The sequence below is a fragment of the Nicotiana attenuata genome, unplaced genomic scaffold (genome assembly GCF_001879085.1).
Source record: "Nicotiana attenuata strain UT unplaced genomic scaffold, NIATTr2, whole genome shotgun sequence".
Taxonomy (NCBI): Eukaryota; Viridiplantae; Streptophyta; class Magnoliopsida; order Solanales; family Solanaceae; genus Nicotiana; species Nicotiana attenuata.
In genome coordinates this window covers 199927-213305 of record NW_017670735.1, presented here as the reverse complement: position 1 = coordinate 213305, position 13379 = coordinate 199927, and the positions used below count along the sequence as shown (strand labels likewise).

Sequence of the window (13379 nt, the reverse complement as noted above, 5' to 3'; positions counted from 1 at the left end):
TCTTTGTTGAGTAAGCATAATTTGCTGAATGGGAACAAAAATCAAGTTTTGAATTTTTGTGAGCATTGTGTGTTTGGTACACTAACAAGGGTAAAGTTCAGCAAGAAGGCCGAGCACAAACCAGAGACAAGTTAGATTATATACATTCAGACTTGTGGGGTCCAAACAGAGTTCCCTCTGAGAGTGGTGCCAAGGTATTTTATGACTTTGATTGATGATTACTCAAGGATGATGTGGGTGTATTTTATGAAAACAAAAGATGAGGTATTTCCGACATTTGTTAAATCGAAGACGATGGTTGAGAGACAGACGGAAAGAAAAGTTAAGCGTCAACTGACAATGGGTTGGATTTTTGCAATTCTGAGTTCGATAATTTCTGCCGGAGAGGGCATAGTAAGACACCGCATTGTGTCGGAACACCACAAGAAAATGGTGTTGCAGAACGTATGAACAAAACGCTTTGTGATAGATTACGAAGCACTCTTTTACACTCATGTGTTAGCAAGGATTTTTGGGCTGAAGCAATCAATACAACTTGTTATTTGTGTCAACAGATCTCTATCCACAACTATTGAGTTTAAAAGACCTTTTGAGGTATGGTCTGGTTCCCCAGCTGATTATTCAAATTTAAGGATATTTTGTGGTCCTGCTTATGCTCATGTGAGGGATGGAAAACTTGAGCCGAGAGCAAAGAAGTGCGTATTTCTAGGGTATACAGCTGGAGTGAAATGTTATAGGTTGTGGTGCACAGATCAAAAGACTCCAGGGCTAATTATCAGTAGGGATGTAACATTCAATGAATCTGCCTCACTAAACATTCAGAGGGAGAAGGCAATAGTAGAAACAGATCGTGGTGTCAATGACCGCATAGAACTAGAAATTGAATCTCCACTAGCTCAGCCCAGTTGTTCTAAATTAAAGGAAGTGGAGGAGATGTAAAATATTGATCAAGATGATAATGTTGATGTATCTGCGCAACAACAATCATATAGCATTTCAACAGGCAGAGAGAAAAGTGAGATCAACCGACCGCAAAGGTTTGCAAATGTTGTTGATGGGGATCTTCTTGGATATATGAATCCTGTGGGATTTGCTTTGCCAGTTGCAGAGACCGTTGATGCGATTGAGCGTTATAACTATCCAGAATCTATTCGGGGTACAGAACCAAATCGGCGGATTAGTGCTATGGCTGAAGAGATTGATAGCCTGTTTGGCCAAGCTTTTTTTTGGCCAAAAGTGCTTTTTTTTTTTTACCAAAAGCACTTTTGGCCAAAAATTGAGGTGTTTGGCCAAGCTTTTGGAAGGAAAAAAAGTGCTTTTGAGGAGAAGCAGAAGCAGTTTTGAAGAAGTAGAAAAGCAAGAGCTTCTCGGCCCCCTAATCTTTCTCTTTTTTAATAATACTTATTTTTATAATCAGGTAAAAAGTAGCTTCTCTCCAAAAGCACTTTTTTGAGAAGCACTTTTGAGAAAAATACACTTAGAAGCAGTTTTTTAAAGCTTGGCCAAACACTAATTGCTGCTCAGAAGTGCTTTTCAAACTAATTAGCCAAACACAAACTGCTTCTCACCAAAAAGTACTTTTGAAAAAAAAGCACTTCTCAAAATAAGCTGATTTTTGCAGCTTGGCCAAATGGGCTATGAGTCTCTTAACAAGTTTAGGTATTTCCTAGACTTGGTTGATGTGTGCTGCAATGGGTAGAGCCCTCGCGAGGGCTGAGGGCAAGGTAGAGAGACGTTGTTCCTGTTAATGAAGAGAATTCAACCTAATGGAAAGATTTGTTATTTTGGGGCTTGAATTATTTCCTTGTATTTTTAGAAAACCCATAATCCTTATAGGTCTAGGAAAATCCATTGTCCTAATAGATTTAGGAAAGGAAAACTTATAGTCCTTGTCAAATTAGGAAACCTTTCTCTTATAGGTTTGGGATTATTCGAGATCTATATATAGGGGTTGTAGTTGGGGATTCTATAGATTGTATTGTGCTTTTTTGTTTCTCATTCATAGTGAAAACTCTATCTACTTCTGCCATGAGGATTAGGTTTGGCCGAACCTCGTTAAATCCTTATGTTGATTTTTCTTCTCTATTTGCTTTGTGTGTGATTGTGTGGTAGTTAACCCACGATCTTTCGAAAAACAAATCATGTTAATTAAAACTTGAGGAAATTCTCCAAAGAACCAAAGTTTTTATCTCGTTTACTTATTTATTTGCTACGTCCCACCGTTGAATGGCTCCTTAACTGTATTTTGCATCTGCCAAACAAATCAAATAAATTATGACCGAAATATCATTTTTTAATTTTAAAAAAAGTAAAAGTGTGAACTGCTACGTGTCAAATGTAGAGCACGCGATAAGCCTCAAACCAACTTGATGTGGATAACTCACACCTATGTCGTTGGGCTTTATTCGCCCATATTTAACGTTTTTTTTTTATTTAAGACGAATTAGGTCCAGATCTTCTGGTCTATGTCCCAGTACACCCCGCGATATGGGCCCACAGTCCACTTGACTTTGGAATTGGCACTTTCGCGTCTGTGGGCCCACTCCGAACAAAGTAGAGGCAAAGGGTAAGAGATTATTATCCACTTACCGACTGACACGTGTACATGGCCACCAGCTTGCCCACTTTTATTTTGATAACGTTATCTCCCATTGATTGGGCTGTGGTTACACGTGTCCACTCGACACACATCTTCTTAGCCCATTACTAAAGTTGGTGTTATAATATGAACTCGATAATGCTACTACATATTGTACAATTAAAGTAAGATAATTAATAGATTAATTTTAGGGAGCAATTCTACCACATGTCGAGAATAAAAGTTAAAATAGAAGTGTAGTTAAACGAAGTGATATTAGCTCCTGATTTCCGCCTTTTCCAATGATTTATTATTAACTCCTTCTATCCTAATGATGTCATATAATATTTAATAATAATTAATGTCAAACTTCTCATTTTAACCTTAATTAAATAATTTATAACCACATAGTCTTTAAGACGTTTTTAATTTTTTATTTATTTCTTAAACTCCGTAGACCCTTGTACAAGTCCTTTCCTGGACCCCCGCATAGGGGGAGCTAAATGCATCGGGCTGCCCTTTATTTCTTAAACTCCGTATACAACTAAAACCATTTAACTCACTATATATATATATATATATATATATTATCATGATAAAATTGGGATCGAACATTGAACGGGTTGAGCCTGTTCTTGATTACACCATTCTGTTTTAAATAAAGGAAGTAATATTATTTAGAAAATAACGGTACCTGTAATTTGTTAAGCTAGCTGCTGGCTATTTTATGCAGTAGCAGAGCTAGAGATTTCATTGCGGAGATACAATTTTTACACAAATAGGCTATTTAAGTTTATGATTAAAGTCAAGGGGATTCAATTTTTGTAGTTCATGCATTTTAATATTTTTAGCTTGTAATATACATGTATAATAAGTATCACATGAACCCCTTGCTTCCTTGCTTCGATGTGGCTCCGCCACGCATAGTATCATTCAGAAAGTTACTTAATTTGTCTAGACTTTCATCTTTTAAATTAATCTAGTAACACAGCAGAAAAGTGGGAATTAGGTCAATTTGCTTTACTTATCCAACAAAAATTACAATACCATCACTTGAAATGTTACATTTTGTCAGACGTAAGGTGCAATCTTACATAAAAGTACTGAGAAATTTTGACCTAAAAAGGATGTACTTTGATCCTGAACCAACATCTAAATAGACATACAGTGGGACGATATATTAGTATGAAATTTACGTGTCTTTGCTCTGACCAAAAAAAAAATTAATGTTAGTGGAAAAATGGTAAAAAGGTGGAAAATAAAAAGAGGAGATAGAATCTGAATCACTCAATTTTAATCACCACGAGTGAACAAGAACTAGTACTAACAAAAAACAAATTTAAAAAATTGAATGGTATAAAATGCCTCAAAAAATATAGGAGTGTAATTTAAACAAGGAAAAGCTGCTAAATTCTGGGAGAATATTGAGATCAGCAGCAAGAAGGTGGTCTCATCTTGTTACTTTCTTTCAACTAATTGGAGGATTCTTTCATATTAACAGGTCAGTTGTTTAATTCCGCTGTAGCTTTCATTGTTCTGGTTTGTTGCTTTATAATATTAAAGATATGAAGACCCTTGCCTTTTCTAGACAGTTTCTACGTGTATCAATGTTAGAAAGCGAGCTTGTTATAATCTAGTTGACTATATATAGAAAGCTCCCATTACCTGAAAAAAGTGTGAAGTATTTTGTCATTTGGAATTCGTGCTTTCAATACTAATATTTTAAAGCTCCTTTTGTTGTGCTGTTGCTGATTTGATTCTTGGTACTGAGCAAAGTTTGAATTTTTATACTTTTGAGTGGTCATAACTGTATCACCAGTATATATGATGAGTATTTGGTTTATCTCATTGTGCAGAAACCCAGAAAGAATAACAGGTTTTGCTTCTTGTTGATGAATACATTTACATCTGCTTGTGCAAGGCAAAGTCGGTTCACTTTCTTATATGCGATTTTTATAATCGTTGATATTGCTTGAAATTAGTGGATAGACTCTAGTGGATATCTACAAGTATTGGTTTTTTGATAAAATAGGCTGAGGTGAGAAGGTAACATAAAGGAAAGACAAAAATTTGGGAATTGTTTTACACCACAGAGGTTTCTTGTTTCATGAGCATGTCTGTTACTTTGTTTTGGGTCGTTTCTCCCAATTCCGAGGTCTCAAATGGGACAGGATTCTTGGATTCACTCCGAGAAGGACACCGGGTTTTCGAATCATCCAAGTTCCTAGCTCGGGATAGGAATTTGATGTGGAATGGAAGAATCAAGAAAAGCCGGAGACAAAGGTGGAATTTTGGCTCTTTACATGCAGATTCAAGATATGCATGCTTGGGTGGATCAAGAACTAAAAATGGAAGCACTTTCTCTGTAAAGTCCAGTTTGGTGGCTAGTCCAGCTGGAGAAATGACTGTGTCATCAGAGAAAAAGGTCTATGATGTGGTATTGAAGCAAGCAGCTTTAGTGAAGAGACAGCTGAGATCTACCGATGAATTACAAGTGAAACCTGATATTGTTGTTCCAGGGAATTTGGGCTTGTTGAGTGAAGCATATGATCGTTGTGGCGAAGTATGTGCAGAGTATGCAAAGACATTTTACTTAGGTCAGTCTCAGCCTCTTTTATCTTTAGTTTACAAATTCTTGATTAAGGGACCAATTGATGAAAACAAAATTTGATATTTATTTGGTTCTTATTCAGGAACAAAGCTAATGACTCCAGAGAGAAGAAGAGCTATCTGGGCAATATATGGTGAGGTTTCAAGACATGTAGTATCATACATGTATATATATATCTGTGCTTAACTGGGGACATGAAAGGGAATATTATAGGTGCATGTGAGCTCTACTAGTTGCTGAGGCATTATTATATGCATAAAGAGAAGAGATAAAATTTCTTATACCCCACGGAAGATTCAAATGAGTGGAAGAAGTGCAAAAATTATTAGACTGGATCCAGGGAAGTGTAACATGCTTTTACTGTTAGTTTTATCAAACTTTCTTGGGAATCTTTGACATAATTTCTACTTTTGGTTGGCCGGTGGTTATGCTCTTTCTGTAAGAAAATCTTATGTTCTTTATACAGTCCAAAAGGGTAAAGAGAGTAGACTTCAGATAATTTAAAACTGGTGATCTGATTGTTTCTCTTTCCCATTTTGTTTGGCAGTCTTCAAGATGTAGTCACACTTCGTGAATACTCATTTATGGTAAACTCGTGATGAGATTGACAGCAATTTTGTATAAAGGATTTTTCATCTGAAGAAAGCTTCTTGTTGTGTTGTTTTTAAACAGTGTGGTGCAGGAGAACGGATGAGCTAGTCGATGGCCCTAACGCATCACACATAACTCCACAAGCTTTAGATAGGTGGGAGGCCAGGCTGGAAGATATTTTCAGTGGGCGGCCATTTGATATGCTTGATGCTGCTTTATCCGATACTGTCTCCAGATTTCCTGTTGATATTCAGGTTACTATTTCTTTTGATCATCTTTATCTTGTCCATCTAATTTGATTATTAGGAACTAGTACCTTTACTGTCATTGGCATATATGTGAGGATTCAGATTGTGTTCTTATTCTGTATTCATCAGTCTTCGATAACCCCTCTATTCTATGTGTGTTGAAAGCCTAAATACTATGCTAGTTTTGTGTTCAATAACCTCTCTTATATCCTTTAGAAGGGTTCATATTGCATTTGAAGTCATAAAAAACTTGTTTCTTTAGTGCACATCTTTAGGTTACTGTATTGGGAATATGGTCTTCATTCACATAATTTAAGGAAGTCGTTTGCTCGCTGTCTAATTCTTCATCTACCTTGGTGCAGCCATTCAGAGATATGATAGAAGGAATGCGTATGGACTTGTGGAAATCCAGATATAACAACTTCGATGAGCTATATCTCTATTGTTATTATGTTGCTGGTACAGTAGGACTGATGAGTGTTCCAGTTATGGGTATTGCACCTGAATCAAAGGCAACAACAGAGAGTGTATATAATGCAGCTTTGGCTTTAGGGCTTGCAAATCAACTAACCAATATACTCAGAGATGTAGGAGAAGAGTAAGCATGACGCTACATTTAATGCACATTGAACATGCCAAAAAAGGTCAAAAGAGTTGGGAAAAACTCAGTGGCTAATCATCTCTTAGTACAGCTACATTAAGTGCTTAAAACTTGGTTTTATTCTTACATATTTCCTTTTGTTACAGTGCCAGAAGAGGAAGAGTATACTTACCTCAAGATGAATTAGCACAGGCAGGGCTTTCCGATGAAGATATATTTGCTGGAAGAGTGACTGATAGGTGGAGGAACTTTATGAAGAAACAAATTCAGAGGGCGAGGAAATTCTTTGATAAGTCAGAGAAAGGTGTCACAGAACTGGACTCTGCTAGTAGATGGCCTGTAAGTAGTCTTAAGATTACAATTGATCGCTTGTATCCAGTAGTTTTTCTTCCTATTGTTTTACCTGCTAGGAGATATGGTAGTGAGAAAAAATCAGTATGAACCAAGTATTTTTATCGATAAACCATTAACTGGTAGGCATTGATAGGTATCATAGGTTCCAATTTTCAACAGCATTGTATGTATCATGCTTCTTAAATCCTCTAATTGTGCTCAAATCTTCTCTATTATGTGCTGCTTATATTCCTCACCACAGAGGATGAAAGAAAGCTTGATCGACCTACTTATGCATTGATGGTTTAAAGTTGCATTGAGCTTACATTCTGAATCTATATTCTACTGTACTTAGTATGGCAATGAGCTGATTTTATGTCGTTGCAGGTGTTAGCAGCGCTGCTGTTGTATCGCAAGATATTGGACGAGATTGAAGCCAACGATTACAACAACTTCACAAGGAGGGCTTATGTTAGCAAGCCAAAGAAGCTTCTCACTTTGCCCATTGCTTATGCAAAATCTCTTGTGCCCCCTAATAGAACTTCCTCTCCACTTGCAAACACATGAATGAAGTAGTTGAGTCAATGAGGAATATATACTAAAGAAAACTCAGGTACTTGTAAAGGAGATATCTTTTGCTAAATGTGTATCATCAAAAGTAGATTGTAAATTCAATATGACAATCTCTTGGTAGAATATTTTCTCCACACTCATCAAACCCTCAAGGGTGAAAATTATTTTAGTTCACGTAAAGAATTAACTTCCTTCACTGTGTACCTATATTCTTCTTCTTTCATATTTTTTTGAAAGATCAAAGATGGGTCCGTGAGCAGGGGAAGTGAAATTTGTATGTCTATCTGTACATTCAAGAGATACATTGTTGAGTCCGGAACCAAAATGTGGTTCTTTTGGACTCAAAGTACACAAATAAGTGGTAAAAAAAAAAGTTACATTTTTATATATAGTGCCACAATACCTGGCGCTATACATTATCGGTAACTGCACCGTTAATGTATAGCGCCATTTATTGTGGCGCTATACTGCAAAAGCTGACAGGGCCCAGGTATAGCGCCACAATAACTGGCGCTATACCCCTTTGTTAGTTTTGCTAGTGATCGGTCTATATATGGGGCCTCCCATGCTGTGTCTTTGTGCAAGACAAGTCTGCCCCAATGTTTTATTTCTTCCTTTTTGGTCTTTCCGAAAACACATGGAGATCATTCAACAAATATTATGGTTGTTCAAACTGAATAAGTCAAATCAAACCAATTTAAAAATTTAATTAGGTTTGGTTTGATTGGTTTGGTATTGAGTAATAAAAATTCGAATCAAACCGACATATAAATATATAATTTTATAGATGCATTGAAGAATTTATAAAGAATTTTTTTCAAAAGATATCTAGAAATATTTGTGATCTTCTCATGGAATGTATCTATTTTTTTTATACTTTAAATAATAGGTTATATAATTACTTTCTTATCAAATATTATTGAAACGCGTCAATTTTTTTGTTGTTCCATATTCATCTAATAAAAACCCCGAAAAAATCGAAAAAATAAATAAAAATGAACTAATCATATTAATTCACTTTAGCCCAAAACCAAACCTATTTGTACTATGCAAAATTGTGACTAAAGTGGTTCTTTATCCAATTTGATTTGTTTTTCAAGCATATTAATTCACTTTAGCCCAGTTTATTTAGTTGGATTCTTGCTAACTACATATACTAGCTGCTCGTGGGGTAAAAGACTAGGAACAAGAGATGATTATATTGTACTGGCATCGGAAAAAAAAAATAAAAAAAAAAAATGAAAAGAGAGACTGAAGGAAAGAAAGAGACCACTTTAATGGCATCGGAATTGGCAAAAGTAACAAAGGGGTATAGCGCCAGTTATTGTGGCGGTATACCTAGGCCCTGTCAGCTTTTGCAGTATAGCGCCACAATAAATGGCGCTATACATTAACGGTGCAATTACTGTTAATGTATAGCGCCAGGTATTGTGGCACTATATATAAAAATGTAACTTTTTTTTTACCACCTATTTGTGTACTTTGAGTCCAAAAGAACCACATTTTGGTTCCGGACTCTACATTGTTGGGGTTTGGCTAAAATTAGTGTGTATGAAAAATGGAGGGATAAATAATTTTTTTGAATTTTCCTCCTTTACTAAGGAACATTGTCCATATTGGAGGAGGAAATCTCATTTGTCGGATATATATATAAATGCACTTTTTCTAACTTTTAAAGAGTTGAGACGAAGTCAAACCTCATGTCATTGTCATCAATAATCAGAGATTTTGGGATTCTAAATCCCAAAGCTTTCAAGATCATGGCTTCATAATCTAATTTCTTTTACTGTTTTTACTATTTTTTATTATTATTTTTTTATACTATTACTAAAGAAAAATCAAATTGTGTACCAATTAAATGTAGCTAATACAATCAAAAAATATTAACTAACATATGATACCAGTATAGTATATAGCTATACCAACATGGTATATAATTATACACAAAGAGTTAAAAAAAGGTTTTTTTAATTCAATTACTAAACTGAATAAATATCAGTTGTCAATAAAAATTTCAAAAAATTCTAAAAGGACCTAATTGTAAGAGTATACCGTTATATTATATAGTATACTATAATAGCATTTCATTGGAATGAACTGTATACCAAAATGGTATATAGTATATCATTTTTGTATACAGTACGAATTCTTCTTTGCCAGTTCAACGCAATAAATTATACACTATTAAATTAACCAAAATGGTATATAATATGTTATTTTGGTACATAGAGGATTGGTTCATTCCTTCAAAAAATTAGTAGTATACTATAGTAGTTAATCATATACTCTTGAATTAATTATTGTATACCAATACAGTATTCAATATACCATTTTGGCATACAGTACAAATCTGTCTTCTATGCTAGTTCAACTCAATTTCAACCCAAAATTTAAAAATATATTCTAAGATATAACTAGCAAGGCATCACCATTTCATGTATTAGCAATACTAGAATCATAGTTGATTCATTATTGAAGTTTAAGAGATTTTTTATTTTTTGATTTAAGTTATATACATTAGTAATAACATAAAAATATTTTAATCTATTAACATACTATTTGTTTGTTATATAACTTATGTTTATTGTAATTTTATTAGGTTACTAACGATATTTATCATAAAAAAATTAATTACATAACTAATTTATAAGTGTCGTGATTTTGAATATTGTAGAAATAAACTCCTTTTAATTTAAAAAAAAAAAATAAAATAAAATAGGTACACTAAACTTCCTTTTTACAGGTAAATGATTGCATAATGAAAGAGTAGAATTTTATATGAAGAGCATTGCATTTACAGCGGACCCTTACTATTGAATCAAGGAGAAAACATGGGGAAAGAGGAATGGGCAGGCGTGTAATAAATTTAGAGCCTATAGGTAAAAATAATAAATAGTTTAAAGACGGGCAAAAGCGGGTAAATAATTTGACTTTTGTAGGCATATGCGCTGCCAACCAATTAAATGACACAATGTACTTGTTGAAACCTTCTTTCTAACTGATGATAGGCTATAATTACGTATTTTAGTCGATTATTACACTCTAATTTACTGCGCTTTAGTTGAGTTTGCGCTTTAATCGCTAGTGTTTTGCACTAACAGTGTGTTTCATGCCAGTGATTCCGAGCTATATAGATGTTATGGAATGCACTCAAGTGATTTGGAGCTTTGAAGTCTGAGTAAAAGCCCAAGGAATTAAGCCGGGATCGTATTCGGGGATCAACGGATGATAGAGCAACAAAACGAAGAATCAAGTAGGCATATTGCGCACTGTCTAGTAAAATGTACATAACATTTTGCTCAGAACTCCATTTGAGCTCCACAATATATGGTTGGAAAGCTAACTCAAAGGTTCACAACTTTCATATTTTACGTTTTTCCAAATTCCAAACGAAACAGGGTGAAAAACACAGTCGAAACCGCGACCGCGGACCTGAGGCGGGCTGAGGCAGTATACTTGCCATATACCGCGGTCATACCGCGCCCGGACCGCGACTGCGGCGTTCAGACGTGAAAAAATTGTCCTTTTTCGCTTTGGAGAAGGTATAATAGTTTGGGCCCGACCCTACTTGGTATATATACATGGAAAATGGTATTTTAAGAGGTTGGACACACTTTTGACATAATTTAGACCTAAGGAGGCTAAGGAGGCCGGAGATTCGACCTAAGCAGGCAAGAACACAATAGGAGCAAGGCGGGGAATTCTTCTACGAGTTTTTCCTTCCTCTTCCTATCTTTCGTTGTTGGTTATGACTTTTAGTGTTGTAGTTTTACATACTATTATGAATAACTAATTTGTTATCTAGGGTTTTGATAGAACCTTTTGTATGATAAATTCTTGTTATGTTTTTATATAATTGCCGTTAGATTTCTCTACTTGTTCAACTACGTGTTTATTGTTGTTGATTGAATGGCCATCGATTGACAGTGCCTATTTATTGTGTGTTGCTTGAGAAAGGATACATATTTAGGTGGTTGTTGAACAACGTCATTCCTAACGTATGTGAGAAATCAATACATTAGGTTTAAAGGTAGGTTTAGACAAAGCATTGACGTGGTCATAGTGAGCCGTTAGATGAAGCCAACTAGCGTAGTTCGAGAGAATATGTCTAGTAAATTGTTGTAGTTGCTCGAGAGAGAATTACGACACCTAAAGTGCTCACGATCATTAGGGAATACATCGGCGAAATTGTAGGGAACATAGCTGTAATGATTCGACAATTGGGGAAATCATAACTCTAGATCTCCTTAATTTAGTCTCCAACCCTTTGTCTCGTTAGTTGATAATTTACCGTTTTCTAGTAATTGCTAGTTAATTAGTTAGAAGTATAAATCTCAATCTGTATAATTTAGAAAATTGTTCAAACTTGTCTTTTTAGTGATATTAAACAGATATAGCTAAGCCTTAGTTCTCTGTGGGATTCGACTCCGGACTTTTAGACCGGATTATATTTGCAGCGACCGCTTATCCATTTTAGGACTAGAGTTGGGCGTGATCAAATTTTGGCGCCGTTGTCGGAGAACTAACGGTGTAGTTGTAGCTGTATATATTGCTAGGGTTCAAGTTTGAACTTTTATTTTGTTTTGTTTTTTGGTATATTTTTTTTATAATTGTTGATTTGAGAAACATGACATCTTGGAATTATGGGAATTTAGGTGTAGATAATTTTACTATTGATCTCCATACATATTGTGAAGGAAACCACCCGTGGCAAAATTTTCAAAACTTTCCTGATAGCGAGTTATGTGCACCAACTCAATCTTATTTGTGGAATGTGCGTGATGTGTGTGATGGTAAAAATGGTCACTTTTATGGTTGTGCTTATATTTCTTATCTCCCCCCAACCCCTTACTATGATGGTTCTACCTTTTCTTGTGAAGTTAATAGGAACAAAGAACCTGGGAATGCAGACCTGAAGGAGATCAAGGATATGCTAAAGTGCCTTCTGGAACAAAACAATGAGAAACAATTGCACATTGAAAGGCAAGAGGCAACTATTCGCAAGTTGGAGGCTCAATTGAGTCAAGTGGTTGGAGCTTTTAATGCTCAACAAGCCAATATTGAGGATAGTAGCCAAGAAGAGCATGAATTTGAGGTGTTAATTGGGGAGGTCAGAGTAGAACATCAACAACCTAGCCAACTACAATTTGAGGATGTCAATGTTGAAGAAGTGAGACTAGAGCCAGCCAAGGACTTTAAGGATATAAATTTTGTTGACTCTAGTATCACTGATGTTGAGGATGTTGAAAGTCCTGAAGTTCATGTGTTTGAGCGCATTGGTCCACACTCTAAGCATTTTTCCACATTATGTTTGGATGATGATATGGAAATAGAGTCATCCGAACCAATTGAAGAGTCAAGGAACGAGGAACAAGGTGCATATATTCTGGGATTCTTCTTGCCAGAAAGTCAGGATTACATACCTCATACAAAGGCCAAGGAGTGCAGAATACTACATTATTTCCTTGGGCCAGTTAGATTCGTTTCACCGCCCCATGACCATAATCATAAGCTTGAATCAAAACTTGGGGTTCAATTCATAAACTCGAGGTGGAGGCAAAAAGTGATTCACGTCGTGCCGCGACGTTAAATCAAGCGCTTGTTGGGAGGCAACCCAGCTTTATTTTTTATTTTTATTTTTAATTTAGTTTATTTTATTTATTTATTTATTTTACTATTATATTATTTTTGTAGTGTCGATTTTTGATTTTTTAGGAGCATGTAAAGCAAAGCTATTGGAAGGATGCAACAGCAAACCAGATGGTTGGAACTAAGTGTGAGGTACCCGCACGAAGGACCAAGCCTGGGAGAAGTCTGAGTACCCCATGAGCTGCTAGTGCTTCG

General features: G+C 35.5%; 1 protein-coding gene across 1 annotated transcript; it reads left to right on the top strand.

Moving 5' to 3' along the window:
• Positions 1–3796: 3796 nt before the first annotated feature.
• Positions 3797–7731, top strand: LOC109242797 (phytoene synthase 2, chloroplastic). Its single transcript, XM_019409657.1, has 7 exons — positions 3797–4079; positions 4435–5175; positions 5272–5322; positions 5862–6034; positions 6391–6626; positions 6776–6968; positions 7350–7731. The coding sequence occupies exons 2-7, from the start codon at positions 4686–4688 to the stop codon at positions 7527–7529; spliced, it is 1323 nt and encodes a 440-aa protein (XP_019265202.1). The 5' UTR covers positions 3797–4079; positions 4435–4685; the 3' UTR covers positions 7530–7731.
• Positions 7732–13379: the final 5648 nt, after the last annotated feature.